The sequence below is a fragment of the Scatophagus argus genome, chromosome 10, assembly GCF_020382885.2.
Source record: "Scatophagus argus isolate fScaArg1 chromosome 10, fScaArg1.pri, whole genome shotgun sequence".
Classification (NCBI taxonomy): domain Eukaryota; kingdom Metazoa; phylum Chordata; class Actinopteri; family Scatophagidae; genus Scatophagus; species Scatophagus argus.
Genome location: NC_058502.1, coordinates 20,159,414 through 20,183,344, shown reverse-complemented (window position 1 = coordinate 20,183,344; position 23,931 = coordinate 20,159,414). Strand labels below are relative to the sequence as shown.

Genomic DNA, 23,931 nt, shown 5'->3' with positions numbered 1-23,931 from the left:
CTGGTACACTGTGTCTTAGTATTATTATTCAGAACTGAAGACAGAAGATTTCAGAATAATAAGCTTACAATCATGTGCTTCAATCAGATTAATCCTGTCTGATGTTTTAAAGTAGCACAGTCATCACTTTGAACAATTTACTGCTACAACCCTCTTATATGCAAATGTTTTTTTGTGTAAATATACTAGAAAACAGTAAACTGATCTAGTAATCCAGTTACATGCACAGTAATCTATTACTGCCAGTCTTGTCTGTTACTAATCTATTACTTCTTCCCCTGCTGCTGCCCTCCTACGCCAGAGCAGACTGGCTGAGTCAGCTCCGCTGCTCTATCACGATTCAGCCTGACACCCCCCACTCCACCCCACCACAACACACACACAAACAACACAACACACACATTTTCCTTCATGAATCTCTTCATTCACTCCAAGCCGCGTTCAAAACTTCATCACTTCTCTGCTTTCACTGTCAGTCACTCTTTCACTTTCATCTGACAATCGCTCCCTCGCTATCCCTTTGCAATGAGATATAAACACCCCCCCTTCAACCTCTGCCTCACTTTTCTCCTCTATTTTATTCTTTCGACTCCCCCTCTCCCTCCCTCCCTGCTGGCTGCCTTCAGGGTAGCAGAAGGGAAGTGAATGGCTTCAGCCCTCCCAGCTGGTCCCATCACCCAGCAACCCAGAACAAAACAAAAGAACACACACACACTCCGTCGAACAGGCAGGCAACGCGCACACACAGACGGGTTCACTAACAGAGGAGTATATGCATGTTCTTAGACACATGTGGGCAGATATGCAGATGAATGCACATACACACACACACACACACACACACCAGTACCCCCACCTTTGCCCCCCCAAACTCACAGCCATAAACACAGCCAGCCATCCAGCCGTCCCCTGCAGACTCCCACCCATCATCCCTTCCTCCAGTCCCCCACCCATCACCCATCATCCCCTTCTCCCCTCCCCAGCACCCTCTCCAGACACCCAGTCCTTTGTCCACACTCTGCTCTGCACAAGAAAAAAAAAACATATTTGGGGGGAAAAACAGATGAACATGTGTTGTTCCCGGACAACGGGACACAAAGCAGTGAGTAAATGTACTGTTTGTATTTGTGGTGCTCACTCACACACACACACACACATGCATTAAAAACTCCAAGTGAGCACCAAAACAGAGCTCGATTGTGATTTTAAATTCTGTAAGTAGCATGCAGTGATCCACAGCTCAGGGAGCCTGCACGGTCTTGTGATGAAGTCCTCCAACTGCTGTGATTGTTTATCTTTGTTTCTTCTTCTTCTTCTTCCTCAGAAGGAGACATGTGGGGCAGAAAGGTGCTGTGGAACCCACCACTCAACACATGTTTTCTTTAACATGCTCTATTTAAGTACAATAAAAGCTCTTCAACCTGATCATGACCACACTGGGTATTTCAACTAGACTGTTAGAAAAGTTCAACAGGCAAAGTCTTCATATCACAAGATGGCAGCACCTCATGTGTGTGTGTGGGTGGGGGGGGTGTTAGGTCACAGGATGGTCACAGGATGGCACCTGAACTGAGGTGACAACTGTGGGATTCAATTGAAACAATCCTGGTCCACTTTCTCACTTTTTCAAGAGTTGTCAAACATGACCTGTTGTCTTCCTTGGTGGAAGGAATTTTCTTGGCTGTAATCAACATAGATCATCTTCATCATCATCACGTGACCTAAATAATATGGAAGTGCTTATATGGGAACTGAGGAAAAAAACAAAAACGCTCACATGTGAATCTGCACATCCTATAAAAAAAAGAAATAAATAAAAAGTTAATACCTGTTCCAGACCACATCCAGACAGTTTTGCTACACATATCTGTATTTTTACTGAATATATATTTTGCTGTTCCCATATGCCATTTTCATTTGATGCTGTAATGTTAAAGGCATTAACACAAAAACACAGAGATCCACAGCAGCTGATTTTATGAACAGCTCTAACATCATAACTAAAATTATTCAGCTATTGTGCAATATCTTTCTAAAATCAGAGGGAAAGCAGACAGAGCAGGGCAACGTCTGCAGGGGAAAATAACAAACCGGACAACTAAATATTTAGTTTAGCTTGCTTCTTCAGCCCGGTGATTGTGAGCCAAATCAAACCTGTAAGAAAAACGCTTGCCTTCCAATCTTTTTCAGCCCAAATTGCTCAAACAAACAAATAGAAGGGAACGTGGAATGGAATGAGGTTTTCTGGAAACAGCACAACGTGGAAAACTTGAATGTGGCTTCTGCAGGCTTCAGCAACATAAGAGCAAATAGGATGGAAAAGTGAGGGAAAATGATCTGAACTGAATCCAGTCCAGCATCATCTGGTCCAATCCTGTCTAAACGCACTGTTCAAACATCGCTCTTCTTCCTGACTGGACCAGTGGAGTCTAGTCCGGTCCATCTGAGCACAGGCTAGTCCAGTCCAGTTCAGCGCAGCCCAAAACAGTGAGTGCCAGTCTCGTCTGCAACAGTCTTAACCAAATCCCTCAGAGGCAGCCCAGTCTGCCCTGCAAACTGTCCAAGCAACAGTCCCAGTAAACACAACGAAACATAATACAACCCACAGCAAACACAAACACCTGGCCAGACACACACACACACACACACACACAGTTACAGTCCTTATGAGGCAGAGCAATGCGTTTGCCATCCTCCAACATTAATTATTGAACATAAAAATGTGCTATGGAATAAGCCTGCCTAAGAGTCATGAGAACTGGCCTCAGCTGCCCCCCCCACACACACACAGTATATATTATAGATTGTATATGTGTTATTTCGATCTGTATTTTGAAGCGTTCACAGACATAGAGCGAGTGTCAGTATATAACATGTACACCACTGGTTCATAACCTCTTTGGCACGTGATCCTTTACAGCTGAACAATACAGCAATGCAACCTCCTGAGCTCTTGTCACAGACTGCCATGAGTGATGCGCAGAATGATGATGATCTCCTTTCACTTTATATTGTTTAGATGAATAAAACTCACATATTTCATCAAAAAAATGTGATAAAAATCCAGCATGAGTTTTTTTTTTTCTTCTTTTCTATCTTGCCAATTCTCTTGTGACCCCTCACATTTTTGTTCCCATCTCCTGGAGGATCCTGACCACCAGGCTGGGGCCCATTGCAATGCAAGGTCTGTTTTCACCCTCATGAGGGAGCAATGCAACATAAAGTAGACTGAAACCACTTTCAGACCGGAGCAGCGACCTTGTGCATTTCAACTGTGTACTGTATCTGCATGCATGACCAACTGTGTATAACACACTGAATACTGTGTGAATTTAAATCTCAACTACCTGCTTCCACACAAAGCTGAAATTATGGTGTTACACACATCATCATTCAGTCAGAGACCCAAACAGTAATCTCCACAAATGCTACTCTGCACCATTGACACAGATATCAGCCACTTGAATGGCTGCCAAGCTGACACAGCACTGTATAGCAAAGTATATAATCATTAGGCTGTAATCATTCAGTGGCTACGAGCCAAATATCCCAATATCATTGCTAGCCTGTTAACACTCATTTGCCATAACTGAATTTTTTTTTAACACTACAGTCTCTAGAGGAATACTGAACACTCTGTCCTTCATTTAAATAATATAATTTATACACACCATATATGTACACCATGTATGGATACACTTTTAAGTATTTGCTATTTAAGCAAGCAACAATGTCCCAGTAACACTGATAATGCTTTGCACACAAAGCTGTTCTGCAGGGGAGCAACACTGCATGATCTTCCAAACTCGAAACTCAGGCACGAAGCTTGAAGTGTACGTTCATTCAGGAAGACTGTGTTTAGTCATTCACAATTCTCTCGCACTTCTTCTTAATCAGCTGACTGTGGGCATTTACCCAGTTATGCCAATCAGCCAATCGTGTCGCTGCTGTCAAACTTTAAATGTGTTCTCCTCCCTGCTGCTGTCAGCTGTTATTTCAGCACACACTGTAGCGACCCTCCTCCAACCCCACCCGTTCACCTCCAGCTCTTCACACCCAGTGGCCAGGCTGAGTCCACTCCTCATCACATGCTGATCTTCAGCCATTTTCTCCATCCCAGCACCACCACCACCACCACCACCACCACCACGAGGGTGTCGGCTCCATCAGTGGGGTTGCTATTCTACTCATGGATTCACCGAATGTGATCACATCATGATGGGGCTCACCAAAGACTCATTCTCATCTTTATTATGCACATGGCAATAAGAATGAGAATGAAGTCTCTCCTGAATTTAATTGCGTTACTTTGACTTAAATTCTCAAAAAGCTACAGATACCATATACAATACTTAAACAGCACAATCCAAACAAACTGTAAATAACTGAGAGTTTCACTGTCTTTTGTGCCTTTTATCTCTGCAAAATTTTATTTTGTCCACAGACTGTGAAGTGCTGCTAGAATCAGAATCAGATTCAAAGATTTTGATTCTGTCGTATAAGATGCAGCTTTCAGAAGTGTCCTAACACAATGAAGTGGCAAAAACACGTCAGGAACAGTGTGAACTCTATTTCCTCTTTTTAAATGCATTTATATCAACCTGGCAAACAACACATTATGATTATCTTGATTTCCAAAATAATGGTAGTCCGCAAAATGAAATAGAAACTCTGTAGAAACTGTTTTTTTATCAGTGCATATTGTGCTATTCCTTGTAAAAATCACATTTAGTTTCATCAGAGTATAATGCTGTTTTTGTACCTTAACTTAACTCTCACTGAGCTACTGTGGCTGTAGATGAGCGGCAAACTCATTTCAGCCAGCTTCCTGGATCAGCCGCAGAATTACAGTGCATTCAAGTCGCTAAAAGAAAGGCTGATCCTGGAGGCTACAGTGCACAGCTTCAATCTTATTATTTGAAATCTGATATGATGGTTGAAACTTGAAACCGTGAAGCCGTCAAGACTCTGTGATGCTTTCTGTGCACAGCTTTTAATGACCACGAGTTATTAGTTATATATCAAGTTATTTAAAGTGTGGTGCACTCAGGGGATGTGGTCAAAAATGACTCATTTTTCAAATTCAAATGTATTCAAAGTGGTAACCTTTACTGTCTTCTCCATTTAACATGATGCAACAGTCCAGATGTTCAAGATGTCTGAACGCTGAGACTGACATTCAAATAAACCAGCTGCTGCTGAAGAAAGACACACACTGGTGTTGATGCAGCTTTCGTTCACCGACTCTGTGACAATATGGTAATCACTGAAGAGCTTATTTTCACTGCCATTTGCACACTTACAGAGTGGGAGGATGAGTGTGTGGGAGGGGGTATTCCAACAGAGTACATGATGTAACAGGGACTACTGCTAGTGGAGCCATGAGTCACTGAGCTAGGGGAGGGAACATAAGATTCAGGATAACATGATAACATCTGTGTGTATCTTGGTTTCCAAAATGCTCAAATGATGTCATTTTCTCAACATGGGCAAAAGCGCCAACTTTAACAATTCATTTAGGCTCTGTGTTCAGTTCTGATGACTTCTGAGTTTATTTCATATTCTACTCAGAAGATGAAGTTTGTTTAGTTGCTGGGATGAACATCCATTCATCCTCTATCACCTCTTATCCTCTGCAGGTTCGCATGGGGGAGGGCTGGAGTGTGTTCCAGCTGACATTGGGACAAAGGCCCAGTGCACCCTGCTCATCACAGGGCTGACATATAGAGTACAGTCAAACAACCATTTATGCTCACATATGAGAAATTTAAAGCAATATCCAAATCATAGGAGCTGTAATTCTGTGATGATAATAATGTGTCCCAACATACCAATATAAATGAAGCACTGTGGTGCAACAGACGTACACCGGCCTAAAAGTTCTATTTTCTGACTCGTTTAGTAGAGACCCCAACAAATGTTCACTGAAAATAAAAAAATACCATTCAAACTAAAAATGCAACTCATATCGTAATCACAGATCCGTCAAAAATTTGATTTGTTTTGCATATCTTTCAGCTGTACTTTGCTGTCAAGAGGAAAGCTCAGCCGTTATCATGGGACCTCAGCAGAGAACCATGACAACTCCATTCACAGAGGAAGACCATAAGCAGCCAATCTATCTATCTATCTATCTATCTATCTATCTATCTATCTATCTATCTATCTATCTATCTATCTATCTATCTATCTATCTATCCTCTGCCTGAATACAGGCTTATCTATTATTAATACTTTGTTCTTTTGGCTCTCGTTAAGAGGCCTGCTCTGCAAACGCTGCTCTTCTGACATCCGATCCCCCCCCTCCATGTGTACTTGTGTGTGTGTGTGTGTGTTCTTGTGTAGTCTCCCCGGGTCTCTGAATGCAGCACAATGCTTCCATAGTCATTAGATACTAAGTACACTGTGATGCATATCATAAACATGCGGTAAGTACCAAGGAAAACAACATGTATAATGTCATGAATCCTGCTCAGAATATAAGGCCTTTCTTAGGAGCTGAAAGGTTCCGGTAACAGAATTTCAACGTTTTACTTTTTAAATTTTTTTTTTTTCCCAAGCTTTCAACCGTTTCAGTGTAACTTTTAAAACAACATGAACAGGAAGTCCTGAAAATGATATGGATGAAAGTAGCTGCTGAGCTTGCATGTCAACAGATCCATCTCTCAACTGCGCAGACTCCACCCGCTAATGAAGACCATGTGACATGATTGGAAAGTCTTTTTCTTTTTCTTAGTAAAGCTACTATTTCCAAAGTCAAGAATGCATTTTTAACTATTCCAAACATTTCTGCTTCCATTTTTCCTCACTGTGCCACTTTACATCATGTTTTGTTCAGCATGAAGCTGTTACAATGAAAAGACTGGTATTCATGTACTGATGTAGTGAAGTTGTTTTACACATTTACACAGATGAATGTGTAACACATACAGATTTACAAAGCACAGCAAAGGCACTAAACATGATTGTGTGTGAAAATGTGCCGTGTTCCCTTCAGTGTTTCATTATTGGTTGATCTTTTATGTAAAGTTGGATGAAGTGACACACACAAGCATACCACAGAAACAGAAAGAAGGAAGTGAGAAAAGGTGCTGCCTGTGTGAATAATGAAAAGGAGGTCAGTGCCTGAAGGGGTGGGGCGACGCTGAACGCTCTGTGCGGAGTAAAGGCACTGAGAATATGGTGCTGCTACACATGCAGCACTCATACACACACTCTACATCTCCCATTGTGACAATGGATTGACAAGTGATGGGACAAAGTAAACCTCCAGGTTTCACCTTCAGACCCTCACCTACCATTAGATAAGCTTTTTTTTTAAAAAAATGACTGATAAGGTACAAATGCTAAATGTTAAAACATGCGAGTTGTATACCTCAGTGTCATAAAGACCTGCTCCTGACTTACAGCTAATGTTAGCAGCTCTGATTTGCTCTGTATCGGATTTGAGGAAGTTTACATTGCAGCCAACTCAGCCATGCCATACAAACTAGTACGCAAGCCAAACAGCTAGTTTAGAAATAACGACCTTATGCTCATACTTACGATTCTAGGACTAACTTCCCATCATTCTGAACTTTACATTATTCCAAAAATCCTAATAGTCTGAAAAGTGTCCCATTGGACCAAAGGCCCATTTGTCTGACAGCCTGTTATCCCAAAACCAAAAGCCCTCTACTGCAAAGTTCACTTTGTTCCGACACTCTCCCTGAAGTTTGTTGCCCTTGAAGTCTTGATGTATTTGGACGTGCAGGAAAAGACAAAGTCAAGTAACCTTTGTCGTCATGGTAATTGTGATAAACATCTGGTTAACATCAAATGGTTGCAGTCTTAGGCGCTTAGGTTTGGGAAAATATTGTGGTTTGGGTTAAAATAAGTAGGTTAGATACATTATTGAAAAGATGTTCGTAGGTTAGTGATACCAGAGTGTGTACTTTCAGAACAAAGCGATTTCAAAGCATGAGCATTTGTTTTTTGGAACAACAGGCTGTAGGAAAAATGGACTTTAGGTCCAGCGGCACATTTTTCTGACTATTTGGGCTTTAGAATAGACAGCTGAAGGATAATGGGATGACACCCTTTACCCTGTGATACAAAAACAATGTTCCTCTTCTTTTTCCTGTCTTCCATCATTTGGCGAGGATGATGACTTCTAGGACTTGTTAGTTTTAGCCTTAATCTTTTAGCACAATACCATGCATGTAAATTTGATTAAAGATGACATTATAAAGCCAGCCTGTGGTAGGGTTTTTCACAGCAGTGTTTCTGTGGGCTGAAACTGACGACAAATCACTGAGGGTCCAGCGTGACAGTCAAGAAATGGCAGCTGAAGCCCACAACATTGCAGGAACACAATCTACACCTCCGCCTGCTCTCTCGCTGACCAGTAAGCCCCCCTCTCACTACAAATTTAAAAGGATTATTCTGAATTTAGACTGTTCAGGCCAGAGTGGAACACGTCCTTTAGCCATAGGTCCGTATTAACAAGCTTAATACAGAATTTACACAGAGAGAAACTGAGCACAGGGTCAGAGGCTCGGGTTCACCAGATAACCCTGCTTAGGGGGGAAATTAGAGGGAATACCTGTCCACTGTTAGGGCTAGTGTATTTCAGTGGAGCAACGCCAGTCTTACTGAGGGATTATTGTGCGGTGATGCTATCATCACAACCACTCTCCCACTGTCTATTTATAGTTCACAGAGCTCTCCCTCTCCCTCTCCCCCTCTCCCTCTCTCTCTCTGTCTCTTTCAGTCTCTGTCAGACTCTCCATACTGAATGCCAAATGCATTAAAAAGAGAAGGTCAGAAAGAGAGAGAGAGAGAGAGAGAGAGAGAGAGAGAGAGAGAGAGAGAGAGAGAGAAGCACTAACTAGCAGTTAGTGGTTTCAGACTCAGAGAGAAAATAGCACCTGTCCCTGATCTTACACAGGCTGCTGTTCTGAAGTTGGTAAACTTTGCATATCCATATTTATAACACATACTAAATACACAATTTTCAACACAAAACATGACATCATTTTTGTAACTGTGTTCTTCTTCCCACCAAGACGGTGTCTGCAGCTACACCTTCATGCTCATACATTTTGAGATGGTCAGGCACTTATTAAGGCAATTCATTAAGATTTCGACCCGCATTTATGGAGTGGTTCATTCGAACTCTGGTTTATTAAATTCATTCCAGTTTGCCTCATTTTAGTTCGCTTTGGCTCGAGCACCAGCTGTTCTTTCTTGTGGATCAACAGTTTGAGTATGGCAAGAGAATCACTCGGAAAAATCAAGAACAGACCTTTTCTAGATCGCAAGACCTATACCAGAAAATCGTTAACAAAATCGATCACAGCTGCAACAACAACATTCCCTCAAAGACAGAAGACATAAAGACGCGTTTACTAAATATGAATGAGAAGTTTCAGGTTTACTCTGTTCATAACTCTGTTCACGTGTTTTTAAAAACTCTATTGGCAATAAAGATTTCAAGCGTAGGGATCTGACCGCAATTCAGGATCAACAATATATCAACCCAGTGTTCAGACAGAGACAGACAGACAGACAGGGAGCAGCCATCCAGCACTGGCTGCTGATTCTGCCTGCCAGACGGGCCACAATGTCTGAGCCCCAGGCTGGGAACACAGATGAACCACGGCACCTTAATCTGGATTAGCTGCTAAATTAGAAGCCTGGTTGCTTGTGTAATCCCGTTGACAAAGTTCCTGCAGTCCCCGTGGCCATTTGACAGTGGCTGATTCATTCAGGCCGGGCCAAGCCAGGCCAACATGGGCCAGACAGAATGATTGACTGATACAGTGTCCGTACAGAAGGTACAGTTACCCTTACAGTTTAGCAATTTTGTAAGCACACACTACCGAAACTACTGCAGAAAATCTCACAGTATTATTATCGTGGAAGAAAAGTGACCATTAAGGTTGTGATAATACCACAATTTAAACTTCCATACAGCACTAATGTAGAAAAGCAATACTCAATATCCCTTTCGATGGCACAACAAAAAGTTCCAGGCAGACAAGGGATAGTTTTTTTTCTACTTTATTATTAACAAGCTGCACATAGTGCTGGTAGAGAAACAGTCACTGAACACATATCAACGTGTTTGTAATATTGTCAACATGTGTATTGCAGATCTGTTTTTCATAGCTCTGGTAGTTTTGATACCATCGAATGAGGAAATTGTATTGTTTTAACCACACAACACTGAAAAAGTAATTAAGTATCTATACATCTGATAACCTCAGTTACAATATATTACTTCTGTCAAGCACTATAAAGTCATCATGAGTACAGTGGCAGAAGAAGTATTCAGATGTACTTGTGTAAAGGTACATATTCCACAATGTCAAAACACTCTGCCATGAGTAAAACCATTCATAATCCTACTCCCAAAAAAGCATTAGCCTATCAGCTAAATGTACTTAGCATATCAAAAGTAAGAGTACTACTTATGCAGAAAAATTACATGGAGTACAAATGAAATGAATTGGTGTATAGAAGTATAAAGTATCATAAAACAGGTTTAGTTACTTTCCACCACTGCGTGAGTGGACTGCAACTAACTGATTGAACCTAATACCTAATGAAGTGAGACCAAAGAAAATATATATCATTAAAAAGCAGAATAACATTATCAAACCCACACAGAAACATTGCAACAGCATTACAACAACACGTAACCCACTTATGTATAAGCTACCATTCTAACATGCCTAAGCTTCATTAAATAATAATAGTAGGACTACTACACTTATCATTAAAAGAATCATTTCACGATCCTGCAATATGTTTTTCTACAGGTTGAACTTATATCACAGTACACGCACGCAAGCTCACAGGCGCGCGCGCATGCTCATTGACGTACACGCGCCAATCTACGTTTTATTCCAGCATGTGGATCAGGCCCAAGTAGGGAATGCTGAGCTGCACTGGGACAGCGCAGCAGCAGATCTGGATATGTCTGTCAGTCAGTGTTGGTGTGTGTGAGCTTTAACACAACTTGATTATATAATCCAGACAGAGGCAGCAAAACAGCTGCATATGTGCGCTGCTGCCTCGGAGCGACGGGAGAGTACTCCGTGGTCAGTCTATCCCAACCCCACAGGTTATCTTAAATGAAAACCTTTTCAAACTGGACTCCATTACAAATAGAGCAAGTTATTGATGGGAAGCTGTAACATACGGAAGACGAAGGAAGAACATTTTTTTAAATCCATATATAAAATTCGGCATGCAAATAGTGTGCCGAAAATAACACATTTTCATATGATTTAAACTTGTTAATCAGTTTCAATCACCGTGCTCGTTACGGCAGCCTCACTATTTCAGTAGAAGAATAATCTTGGTACAAGGGACACAATTTCTAAAATTAACATTTTATGAAAATATGTCACATTTGATGTGTCAGACGCATGCCGATTTGAAAAGCAAGTTCGATTAAATACAGAAAATATATCGGAAGTGTAGTTCTAGCATATACCCGCTTTAAACAGTAAGCATGATTCAAGAAACAACCATTTTTCCAGTGCAGTTTGGCGGTACGATCCACGAGTGGTACAATGGTGCGTAACGGGATTTCCAACGCTGCGCTTTTCCTCTTGTGAAAGCGTTGAGTGATGTAGACAGGCAACAGTACTTGTCCATTCATTGGACACATACATACATGTTTACCATGCCAGTAGCTACTTTCTGAAAATGTTTAAGGTGCTTAAAATAAAGAGGCAGCACGCGGACGTATACAGTTCCACGTACAGATAAAGAAATAAATACAACTTAAAATCACAACCAAGACCACCAGACACCAATACACCATACAAGAGTTCAAGATGCAGTTTGAAGCACTCACCCTCTATGGCAGATCCGTCCAGCACGGTGCTAAAGTAGAAAAATAGATTTGAAAGAAACGGATGTCGATATGTTTTTGTTACGGCAGAAAGCTCACTCTATTAGGCTACTGTTGAGATGTCTAATTTCTATTTTATCTAAAAACTGATGGACTACGATGAGTCTCAGTCCAATATCACAGATCGCGGCCAATGCGAAGTCATGTAAAAACAGACAGTCTGGTGCTGCCTTCAGGGACCGACACTAAATGTGTGTAATCCACTACTGTACGCGTTGGTGGGCAATACCTCAGAGAAATATGTCCCCCATTGCCACATACTACAGTATAAACATCCTGCATGGCTATGTGTTGAAATATTAGAATGTAAGGTTTAAGCAGTGAAGGTCTAATTAATATTTACCACCAGGTGTAAGAGAATCAAATAATTATATTATATATATAGATAATACATACACAATACAGATTGTGCCTGTCAAATTTGACTGTAAAATCTGACATGCTGTGAAACCTGGGTTGTTGTGTGACTTACTGCCTTTTTTCCGGGCAAAGTCTAAAAACTGTATTTTATTTCCCCCAGTCCCTGAATGCAGCAGCAGGCAGTGTGTGACAGACATGTCGTGCGGTGACTCAGAACTGAGTCAGAGCGTCGTGTCCCGCCTACACCGCGGTGGCGGCCAATGGCGCTTGTGCGGAAGCGGGCACAGTGGCGAACAGTCACGCAGCCCTCCACAGTCCCTCTGTGTGCGGTTTAAAAGGACGCCAGCTCCGGGTCCATGTACGGAATTCCTTCCCGTTGACCATTAAAGGCAGGTAGGCGGGTATACATGTTGCATATTCATGTTTGAAAGGGGAAAACGGATCATGAAAGTGGGGCTTCACCTGCTTTAACATAATCTAATTTAGAGGCTCTATCATTTAAAGCAGGATGTCAGCAGTACTGACAGACAACCAAATACCTGCATGAATGAATAACTGTGATAAAACGCTGACCGTCAGTGTCATGTAGTTTATTCTATGGCAGAAAACACCTCCAGAAGTTCTCTGACGACTCAGCCATTGTTGGCTGTGTGTCTGAGGGGAATGAGACGGAGTACAGGTCAGTCATCGTGGACTTTGTGGACTGGTGTGAGCGCAACCACCTGTGCTTAAACACCAGTAAAACAAAGGAGATGGTGATTGACTTTCGGAGAAGGTCATTACCACATACACCAGTGAACATCCAGGGCTTGGACATTGAGATTGTGGACAGTTTCAAGTACCTGGGTGTCCACCTCAACCATAAACTGGACTGGTCACATAACACCGATGCCCTGTACAAGAAGGGCCAAAGTTGCCTCCACCTTCTGAGGAGACTGAGGTCCTTTGGAGTGTGCAGGCCCCTCCTAAGGACTTTTTATGACTCTGTGGTAGCCTCTGCTATTCAGTATGCTGTGGTCTGTTGGGGACCGGGCAGCACGGACCGGGACAGGAAGAGACTAAATAAGCTGGTCAGGAGGGCCGGCTCTGTCCTGGGCTGCCCACTGGACTCTGTGGAGCAGGTGGGTGAGAGGAGGATGTTGGCCAAGCTGACATCCATCATGGACAACACCTCTCATCCTCTGCATCAGACAATGGAGGCTCTGAGCAGCTCCTTCAGTGGCAGACTGCTACACCCTCAGTGTAGGAAGGAGCGCTACCGCAGGTCTTTCATTCCGCTGCTGTTAGACTGTATAATTCTATGGTCTAGTCCTCTTTCTTCCCTTATGAGGACTTGTATATAGCTTTATAGTGTACTATTTTTACTTTACCTTGTAAATTGTTAATTTATTTCACCTCTATATTTTTTGTAACTGTTTATGCACACTTTTTGCACTCTTCTTGTGTTCTTGAGCTGCCACAACAGGTGAATTTCCCCACTGTGGGATCAATAAAGTTCATCTTATCTCTTATTTCTCTCCTTCAGAGTGCACACCTTGCAGACACAAAGACGTGTCTGCTGGAGTCAGGCTCCATGACAGTTTTGGGCTGATATCAGACAGAGTTGTCAACTGAGATCTAAACTGGGCAATTTGGTAGAGTGGGCGAATTTGAACACCTCAACCCAGACTATGACATTTTTGTTTGTTAGGATGGTCGCTGTGTCAGATTAGGCAATCACAGAGTCATACAATGACGTGTCTGAGAGACGTGACAGAGTACATGTTGGTTCCAGACCAGTCAGTAAATGTGAATCTTGTACTGGGGTGGCAGGAAATCACTGCCACATCGCAACAGCCTGCCATCTTTCACGGCCTGCACAATGTCACCGGGAACGAGGCGACAGGGACCGACTTCTGGGAACAAGAATGAAAACAAACAACGGTGCAAAGAGGTGTGTGGAGTGCTGGCTGTCGTGTGTTCGTGAAAGACTAAAAATAGATAAAACAACTGTGACCTCTTCAGTTCCACCTAGCAGCACCAACCAACTCCAATTGGTCAGCATCATGGAAAATGCACAGTTTGTCATACTAGACGAGTCTTTATGTCAGGACATCGTGCCAGCTGTCACTTGGCAAATGATGTGTTAGAGATTTCATGTTTGGGCAACATTAAAATGCATGTTATAATGCATAAAGTCTTTGCATCTTCTCTTATTTGCTATAATTTTACACTTTAACACAACAAAAGTTTACATGTCAGGCAGTTTTCTGTGCTTAAACACACCTCATTTTGGCACGTTAATGCAAATAGACTGACCTGTCACAGCCAACTGGTTGTTCCATACTTGTGTAACGTCCTACTAAACAAACCAATGCAACAGTAGAGGCAGGGAAGAAGGAGACTGCAAGCTAACTAACATGGTCGTAAAAAAATTGTGAAATAAACAATATGATTGAATTCAGCTATTCAGGCATCTTGCAGTGGGGTTCTGGCCCATTAAAACACCAGAGCTTAGAAAGTAATGACGGAGGGTAAGTCAATCCTTAATATTATACTACAGAACAATTACTGTTACAATATTACTAAGTATTTTGATTTAACCAAGTATCCTGTAAACAAAAACATGTCTGGCATCTGTACCAAACCAAACCAAACAACCTGAAAACCGCTTCCTGGTACCAATATGGCAGCCCAGCGGATGCATCGCTTCACTGAGCACCGGCGCACAGTGTGGTATCTATGCGTATATGTCTATGGGCTGGCTTCAAGGATGAAAGAAATATTGGCAAGGAATATTGAATATAATCAAGAGGACTCCATGGTGCATCTTTAACCCCAGCTGGCAGGTTTTTACACTGGTTAATATCTACTAGAGCTTTACGTGACACTAGCATTTTATCTTATTAATTATTTTATGTTAGCCAACACTCAGGTAGTATAATGTGTTTAAAAACTCACATAAAGAAATCAACATGTATAAGAAAGAAAAAAAATGATGACCAGATGCCATGTAATACAGGGTCATTACAATCTAACTACAGATTAGATTGCTGTTATATAATGTATAATCCTATATGGTTTTTCTCATTTTTTTCATGCTCCTAGCAGCAATTTTGTCTGATTTGAATTACACACACACACACACACACACACACACAGAGGCCTGCGTACACCTACAGGATGCATTTGCTCTGGACTGATCCAGTGATATTAGGAGGAAGCTTAGGTAAACCCTGATGTACACTGACCTCTACTGGCAATCAGGAGGAACTGCAACACAAACTCCTTGGCGGACACTCTATCTCTCTTTAATTATTAATGAAGTCTTGTACCAGAACACTGATAACATTTGTCTCCCAACATGAAAATGTTGTCACTCATTACACAATGACCTAAAAACACTAACAAGCAGCATTTCATCATGTATCATTATGGCCTTTGAGGTAACGTTTAATGTATTGCTTTTACTTATTTGCTGACACAGTCTTAACATTCTGTAAACACTAACTCACCAAAACATTTACTTTGTGCTTCAAAACCTAGTTATAGCATCAGCAAATGGGGCCAGTGCCACCAAAATGAAAAGCTGTTTTGTCGTTGTGTGAGCCATTCTTGTCAAAATGTTTAGACGTTCACCGCGGCAGCTCAACCCTGGAAACGTTTCTTGTATACAAGTCTCTGTTTTGTTCTGCCTCCCTCCTGACACTGACTGTTTGCTCGACTATACGCAGAGCTTTTTAGATTCAGGTTTCAACAGCGGGTAAAATTTTACCAGGAAAAGTCAATACTGTACAGTACTGTAGTGCACAGATAGAGAAAAAGGATATGCACATTTGTATTCAGGCCAGTTCATCACAGGGCTGACACACATCCATTCATGCACACATTCACTCCGACAAGAAATTCTGAGACACCAGCTAACCTAACCTGCATGTCTCTGGTTTGTGGGAGGAACCCATGCAGACTCGGGGAGAAGGCAACGTTTGAACCAAAAGCCTTCTTGCTGTGAGGCGCCCTGCACATTTGTATGTATACAGTAAATCTACATAGCAATGTGTCATATGTACAGATAATTTAATTTTGATCTTACATGTAAGGTCATACCAAAAAAAAAAAATCAACAATGGAAAAAAGCACAAGCTGTACCTCCTCACAGATAACTGGATTTCTATTTATATCAGCCAATCGTGTCGCTGCTGTCAAACTAACAACAAACTAAATGTGTTCTCCTCCCTGCTGCTGTCAGCTGTTATTTCAGCACACACTGTAGCGACCCTCCTCCAACCCCACCCGTTCACCTCCAGCTCTTCACACCCAGTGGCCAGGCTGAGTCCACTCCTCATCACATGCTGATCTTCAGCCATTCTCTCCATCCCAGCACCACCACCACCACCACGAGTGTGTCAGCTCCATCAGGGGGTTTGCTATGGAGCCTAATTGCGAAAGACTCATTTTTCATCTTCATTATGTACATGCCAAAACGGTTTCACTCACAATGAAGTCTCTCCCAAATTGAATTATCATTATTATTATTGTTGTTTTTATTATTATTAGTAGTAATAGATGTTAATCTATCTTAATACATGGACTGTGCCACCTCACAGTATTTATACAATATGTTATTGAAGATAATCACAAATGCTGCTTTCCTTTTCTAAGCTCATTTCAGTAATGCAACACACAACATAAATGTGCATATACTCACTGTACATACTTATAGAAGAGCTACTAATATAGATGTACAACAGTGTCACTCAGCCCTGTTCTGTCCTGACACTTGGCCACATGTCCTCAAACACATCACACCTCACGCTTCTCCTGGTACACCTGGGAAGGAGTCTTTTTGCGGGGCCTTAGCCATTCCTGCTAATCTTCAGCAGATACGCCCACACATCCAGGATTCATAGCACCCAGAAGAGACATCATGTCAGCGGAGGTCATAAGTCTCCCATAAGGGGGAAAAATTCCTCTGTGGCTGAGGAACGGCAGGTAAGGTGCAAGTATGTAGCACAATGTAACGAGCTGAATTCACCTCACATTCATTGTTATGATCTGTTATGTTTTTAAAATATTATAAAAACATGTGAGATGATGGCGGTTGAGTTTGAGAGAGAGAAAACAACGCATGGAATGAAAGATGTGGTCGATAAATGCATTAAAGCCATGACAAGTAGCAATTTATCAACATTGACTGCTTCTGTGTTGAGTGTGTGAGGAGTTCTGAAAAAGTAAACTCAATATGTACCAGTTACCAATTCATTAAACAGGATCAGAAGTTTCTGACTTTACAGGGTGTTTCCTCCCTGTGCAAGCAAGAAGACAGTTTAACTGAGCATGTGCAGACACTAACTGTAAAAATCCACCTACAATTTCTACCAATACCCTAGAGGCAACCTCCACCTGCAGCCTGTGGCAGACCGTTGAAGTCCAAACCCCCACCTGCAGCCTCTGGAAACAACCTGACGGACAACTACAGCCTGAGCCTGCACCATCTATCACCTCTGTCTCCACCCACAGCTTTTACCAGCAACCTGCACCTCCACCTCTACATGTAGATTCTCACACTCTCAACCTCCACCTACAGCCTCTACCAAACTTCCACCAAACTTCCAGGAGACCAGGTGCTCCCAGTGCAGGTGAATTTGGGAAGGGCAGACAGCTGAATGCAGTCAGGAGCAGATCAACCCACGAGTGAAAACAGTCACCGACATCTATACAATTTCCACCTGTTTCAGTTCCAAATGTTAAATAGTGCTGCCAATTGTTTTAGGAAATAATTAACCCAACATGAAATCACCTATTTGTGAGCCCTTTTAAAGACCGACATTTTCTTTCTTTCTCGTGACAGAGTGGTGGGATGGCAAAGCACAATCCTTATTGAGTGTGATTTAAAAAAAAAAAAAAGAAGTAAGAAGTAAGAAGTATTTAACCACTAACCACACAGAGCCAGCTACGGTCCTGTACCTGCCGGTGTGAGCGGTGAACACATGACGCAGGCAGAAAGAGGCGTGACGCTGCCCCGTGGACGCTTCCATCATTTTCCACCCGCAAACCGAACGAAATGTACGACATTTCGAAAAGATGCACATCGGTGATTGTTTTCATCACTTCCATATAGCAACACCTCATTCGACATCTTCACTCCACCGCCGCACAAATGCTGCGGGGTCGTGAACAGTCGCGTGTCTAATGGTTCGCTCCACCTGCAGTCTATAAGCTCTTGCAAAGCTCGTTAAGTTTCTCAGTTTAACCTCTGACTCAGTGCTAACATGAGCCACGGAGACCGTTACACGGCGTCATCCTACCGGAAGATTTTCGGCGATTCTCCGAGGTTTTCCGTCTCCTCCTCCCGTATGAGCAGCTCCGCTCCTCGGGGCTCCCCGGGGCTCCGGTCCGCGGCCGCGTCCCGTAGCAGCGCGTCCTCCTTGAACGTGTACAGGCGGGTCGGCCGGTCCTCCACCTCTTTCTCTCCGGTACCCATCGACTCCCTCGACTTGACCCAGACCTCCGTGGTCAACAATGAGTTCAAAGTCATTAGAACTAATGAGAAGGAGCAGCTGCAGGTAGGTGTGATGGTTTGAAACACATGAATGAAACAAAGTTGTCGCAGAGTAGCTACCAAAGACTTAATCTGAAGTATTTTAAAGGATTAGTCTATAATGATCTGTTCTCATTAAAAATTCCATGTTTTATGTATATATTTCTTTAGATATCACGGAATAGCATTTATTTAACACAACTTACCCAGTATAAGCATAAAGCATATAGTGAATACAATAGGTTCAACAGTTCCAACCAAGACCAGTCACATCAGGTCCACCTTATAACTAGCTTCTAGTTCTGGTCTCCCGGACCTTGAGTATCAGACAAAGTAGTCATTTGCATGTACCTGACAGAGTAGGACTAAATCAGTTTTTATGCTAAGCCTTAAACCAATATAACATTCCAGACAATCCCTTCATCTTTATCATAATGAAAGCAGCAGTCATGCTGCAAACTCACAAAAGATGTCCTGTCCTTTTCAACACTCAGACATGTCCTCCAGGCGTGATTCGGTACAGCTCTGCTTGGAATATTTTGTGTTTGATATGCCCCCCCTTGCTGCACTTGTTCTTCTTCACTGTCCAGAGGTTTAAAGTTCTCACCTTAGAGTTCTGCCAGCTGCATACTGGGCCAGACTGGTTTACAGCCTGGTTGTGATGTCATAAAATCACATTTGTATGTATTAAGCTGAGATTTATGATGGCCACAGACCCCTTCAGATGAATATGCACTTGCATCATTCTGCACAAAACACAAAAGTCAAAATGTTGAGCTGCTGTCTAAACCTGGCAACTTGGACGACAGGAAGAGCTACAATAACTGAAAACACGCACTTTCAGTAGGCATTTTTCACAATACATTCAGACATGTCACAGTAGGAAAAGCACGTGTAAATAATAAAATGAGTAATGGCTGAGTTCCATTTAGGTGCGGCTTTAGATGTAAAATTGGTGAAGCTTGCTTTCTCTTGTTAGCATTATCTGCTGTTGAGGAAACTTATTTGATTTACCCTTTCCTCCTGGAGGAGAAGACTGTCCACAACCATCACAACAAAGTCATCAGGCACCCATTTAGGTGGGAATTTTAAAGCTTAAACAATATTTTATATGAAAAATGGAGATAACGATGTTTAATGTCGGGGGGGTTACTAGTGGTGATGAATCCACATTATCACCGGACTCCAGAGCCAGATATTTATAGGAATAGGTTGAGACCAGAAAAAGAAACAAAAGAACACTTAATGCTGTATTTAAAACTGTTTGCTAACATTTTAAGGTCCTTATATGTCAATGTGGTATTTGGGAATTGATCTACTGCCCCCATGTGGTAAAAAAAAACAACAACTAACACAACATATCTATAACACACTGTAAATTACGATGTGATTCAGTGTATTGGGAAATATTACTAATCACATTAAGGTTAAGTGAATCGACTGCTGTGCTTTGCTGCCTGTCCCTAATGGAGGATTCTGTGTGACCACTGATAAGCATCTATCCTGTTGCATAGGGTCTGAATGACCGCTTCGCCATGTTCATTGATAAAGTACGGCACCTGGAGCAGCAAAATAAAATGCTGGAGATGGAACTGGTGACATTGCGACAGAGGCAGAGCGAGCCGTCCCGCGCCAGCCTTCTTTACCAGCAGGAGATGAGGGACCTGCGATCACAGGTTGAGGACCTGAACAGGGACAAGAACCGCATCCTGATCGAGAGAAACAACATGGAGGACGAGCTGCAGGTAAAACCATTAGGTAGTGTTGAAAAGGCTAAGGAGACTGTATGGAGATTATTTTGCTGTTTATTTGCTGCATCCTAGTAGTATTTACAACTGAACGCCAAGTTTCTCCTCAGAAATAATTTTCTCCTTATTTCACCACCATCTTGCTCTTTGTGTCATCCAACTGTCATCTTTCATATCATTTTATATAATGTTTTTTTTAGATTGCTTTATCTCATTGCTTAAATCTTAACTCACCTCTTAAATCTCCCCTCATGTGTCATTTCAGAAGCTCAATGTTAAGTGTGATGAGGAGATGAGGGCACGGGAGGAAGCCGAGCAGACACTGAGGTCCTTCAGGAAGGATGTGGATGACGCCGCAGCTGTTCGCCTGGACCTGGAGCGCCGTGTGGAGTCGCTGATGGACGAAATCTCCTTCCTGAGGAAAGTGCACGATGAGGAAATCCAGGAGCTGAGCAGCATGATGGAAGCGCAGCAGGTCTCCGTGGAGCTCGAGCTCGCTAAACCGGACCTCACCTCGGCACTGAAGGAGATCCGCAACCAATACGAGTCCATCGCCTCCAAAAACCTGCAGTCTGCTGAGGAGTGGTACAAGAGCAAGTTTGCCAGCCTCAGCGAACAGGCCACCAGGAGTAACGAGGCCATGAGGGCCAGCAGGGAGGAGATCAGTGAGTTCAGGAGGCAGCTGCAGTCCAAGACCATTGAGATAGAGACCCTGAGGGGTGCCAACGAGTCTCTGGAGAGGCAGATCACAGAGATGGAGGATGTACACAGCGCTGAAGTCACAGCCATGCAGGCAAGCAATAGCAGTCATGAAGAAGAACAGTGAATGTAATTAATATACTTAATTAGGGTAAACCAGGGCAACACATAATGACCACTATGTTGCTATCTCCACCCTGGGCTCCTTACAGGGTCAAATTACACAAAACAGATTTTCTTTGCTTCAGGTGGTCAATTTAGATTTTAAACACGCTCATTTATATTTTCTGCAAGTTTTATTTTGTACAGAGTAGCTCCTCTAAAGAAGAAATTCCTCTTTAAATCAAGAACTTATGAACTCGAAGGTCTAGTAGAACCTCTTCACACTGCCAGGAGTAAAACTATACATGAGGATACTGAATCGTAGTGAATAAATACTGGGTCAAAGTGCACATTTTGAACTGTTCCTCAGTGTTGCCAAAAAGCTCAAATTTCCAAGAAGAAAATAAACATGACTCAATTTTTCCAAATGTTTTTTTGACCACCAAGTCCCATCTAGTTACCTTATAATCGACAGAAGGCATACATCTCTACAGCTGATATGTCTAAAACTCAGCAATTCACGTAAAAACAATCTGGATGGAAAAACAGCACTACAGGTAAGAGGAAACGTGAATTTTTGGGTGAACTGCCCCTTTAAGTTCTGACTCTGTCTTCACTTAAAGTAAGTTTGACAATGCCAAGATCATCTAGTTCAGGTTCGAGGTCTGAAGTCAAACGTGACCATGAGTGTGTGATCCTCAGTGACTGAGACCGACTGCAGCAGCTCTTTGGCCCCGCGTGTCTATTAGATTAACCTCTGAGCTGCTAAACCGGACACAGGAAGGCCATCTGCTTTCACTGGCTTTTTAGAGAAGGTAAAGCTAAGCCCCAAAGGTCACTGTATTCCTTAAAGGGACAGATGAATGTTCAGTGTTAACAGTTGTAGAAAAGGACAGAAAAGCCAATATGACACTGGATTAAAAACAGCCTACAAGTAAATGCATTTATTTTAAAACTGTATGTCAGACACTGGTGATAATCTCCCTGCTTTTCTTATTTCACATGTAACAGGACACTATAGGCCACCTGGATACTGAGCTGAGGAACCTGAAGGGTGAGATGGCCCAGCACCTGAGAGAGTATCAGGATCTGCTCAATGTCAAGATGGCCCTGGACATAGAGATAGCTGCATACAGGTGCTGACTGAATTAAAGGACAAACCAGGCAAACAAACAAAAAAAACACATCTCTTGATTAGTATACTTATTAAAAACCTTTGTCAGGTGTTATTAAGTCTGTGTGCAGAGGTTCACATGTGTTTCCTTTGGTCCTGTAAGGAAACTGCTGGAGGGGGAAGAGACTCACTTTAACTCAGGGATGTCGTTTGGTGCTGCCAGCTACAGCTACCAGCCTCAGCCTCGAGCCTCAGCCAGCTCCTCCAGGAGCAGCCAGAGGGACAAAGAAGGGGCCACAAAGGAAAGCTTCAAGGAGAGCAGTGAGGATAAAGACGAGGCAGACATCAACTCCAACAACTGAAGAAAGTCAGACAGGGAAATGTGAGGAGATATACTGTGTATGTATAGTGAGGTCATAGACACATACTGTTTTCAGTAAAGGCAACAGTAAGACATTTGTTTTGCAATTAGATCTGACAGTCATTATCTTGGAATTTAATGTTTTTCCGCAGACCATAGGTCTCAATGTTTAGATAATCTTTGGAGAGTCTATCAAATTCTGCAAAGAAAGATTTGTCAGTGTTACTAAGTCGTAAATCTGCAACATTAAACAAAGGAAAGCAAACCTGAAAATCTAGGCCACGTGTCCTCTACATCTCCAGAGCAGATAAACGTGTTACAAATGTCGTACCTCAGCGATCGTGCGATTAAGTATCGAATGTTCCCAGAATGAGCTTCCGTTTTGCTGCTGTGTAAGACTGCAGTGAAACCTGTGTGACAGGTGAAAAAAAGAGAACTGTTCAGACAGAGACCACATTTCTTGAGAGAAAAACATTCTAGCATAGTTTAACCTCTGCGCTGAGGCCGCATGTCGTCAGTGGCCTCCAGGTCTGTTTAAAGCACTGTACACACAGAGGATGTATAAAGGACGACGTGGCTGTATTTTGTTTTACAATGTAACAAAGTGTAGACCATTTCCCTCTTGCTAACATAGTCAGAGACAGTACTGTTCCGTGTTGTAGAAAGCTATAGCGGCATAAAGAATCGCCATCATGCTGTATTACAGTGTACACAGTGCATCCAACAGTACATGTAGTCCAGCTGTCAGCACACATCAGTTCACCTGGCTGCAGTCTCAGTGTATACAGCTACTGGAAAAAACTGTTTCAGTTGGACTGAATATTGCAATGAATAAAATGACATGACTGACAATTTGTTTTTCATGATTTTTAAATGCAAGTCGATGTATTCCCAAATAAAGAAGGCTGGTTCAAATCAAAACTGAGAAACTCAATCTCAACCACATACAGTCATATTGTAATGACTGCATCCTCATGAGTTTGTTTTCCTTACTTCTGTATCAAATTCTTTTAAGCGGTTTGCCAGCCACATCTACAGGGAAAAAAAATTAGTCACAGCTGAACATTGATGTAAATCTGTACAGACAGTCTTAAAACACTGAGCACATGAGTGCTGGTA

General features: G+C 42.3%; 2 protein-coding genes and 1 long non-coding RNA gene across 3 annotated transcripts in view; 2 read left to right on the top strand and 1 right to left on the bottom strand.

Moving 5' to 3' along the window:
* sertad2b (SERTA domain containing 2b) overlaps positions 1-12,087 on the bottom strand; it is a 35,848-nt gene extending 23,761 nt beyond the window's left edge. The window contains exon 1 of the mRNA XM_046401547.1: positions 11,852-12,087. The gene's annotated coding sequence lies outside the window, so the exon portion shown is untranslated. The remainder of the gene's footprint in view (positions 1-11,851) is intronic.
* Positions 12,088-12,464: 377 nt separating this feature from the next.
* On the top strand, positions 12,465-14,444 carry LOC124066140. Its single transcript, XR_006844543.1, has 2 exons — positions 12,465-12,661; positions 13,794-14,444. It is a non-coding gene; the product is annotated as an uncharacterized LOC124066140 (long non-coding RNA).
* Positions 14,445-18,220: 3,776 nt separating this feature from the next.
* inaa (internexin neuronal intermediate filament protein, alpha a) lies at positions 18,221-23,618 on the top strand. The gene is made up of 5 exons (XM_046402195.1): positions 18,221-18,813; positions 20,303-20,533; positions 20,802-21,329; positions 22,349-22,473; positions 22,615-23,618. The coding sequence occupies exons 1-5, from the start codon at positions 18,520-18,522 to the stop codon at positions 22,811-22,813; spliced, it is 1,377 nt and encodes a 458-aa protein (XP_046258151.1). The 5' UTR covers positions 18,221-18,519; the 3' UTR covers positions 22,814-23,618.
* Positions 23,619-23,931: the final 313 nt, after the last annotated feature.

Bases quoted from the DNA above. Each gene is read 5' to 3' on its own strand.
- inaa (XM_046402195.1), top strand. From the start codon at position 18,520: ATGAGCCACGGAGACCGTTACACGGCGTCATCCTACCGGAAGATTTTC. The intron at 20,534-20,801 runs GTAAAACCATTA...GTGTCATTTCAG, and splicing joins ACATGGAGGACGAGCTGCAG to AAGCTCAATGTTAAGTGTGA. The intron at 22,474-22,614 runs GTGCTGACTGAA...TGGTCCTGTAAG, and splicing joins ATAGAGATAGCTGCATACAG to GAAACTGCTGGAGGGGGAAG.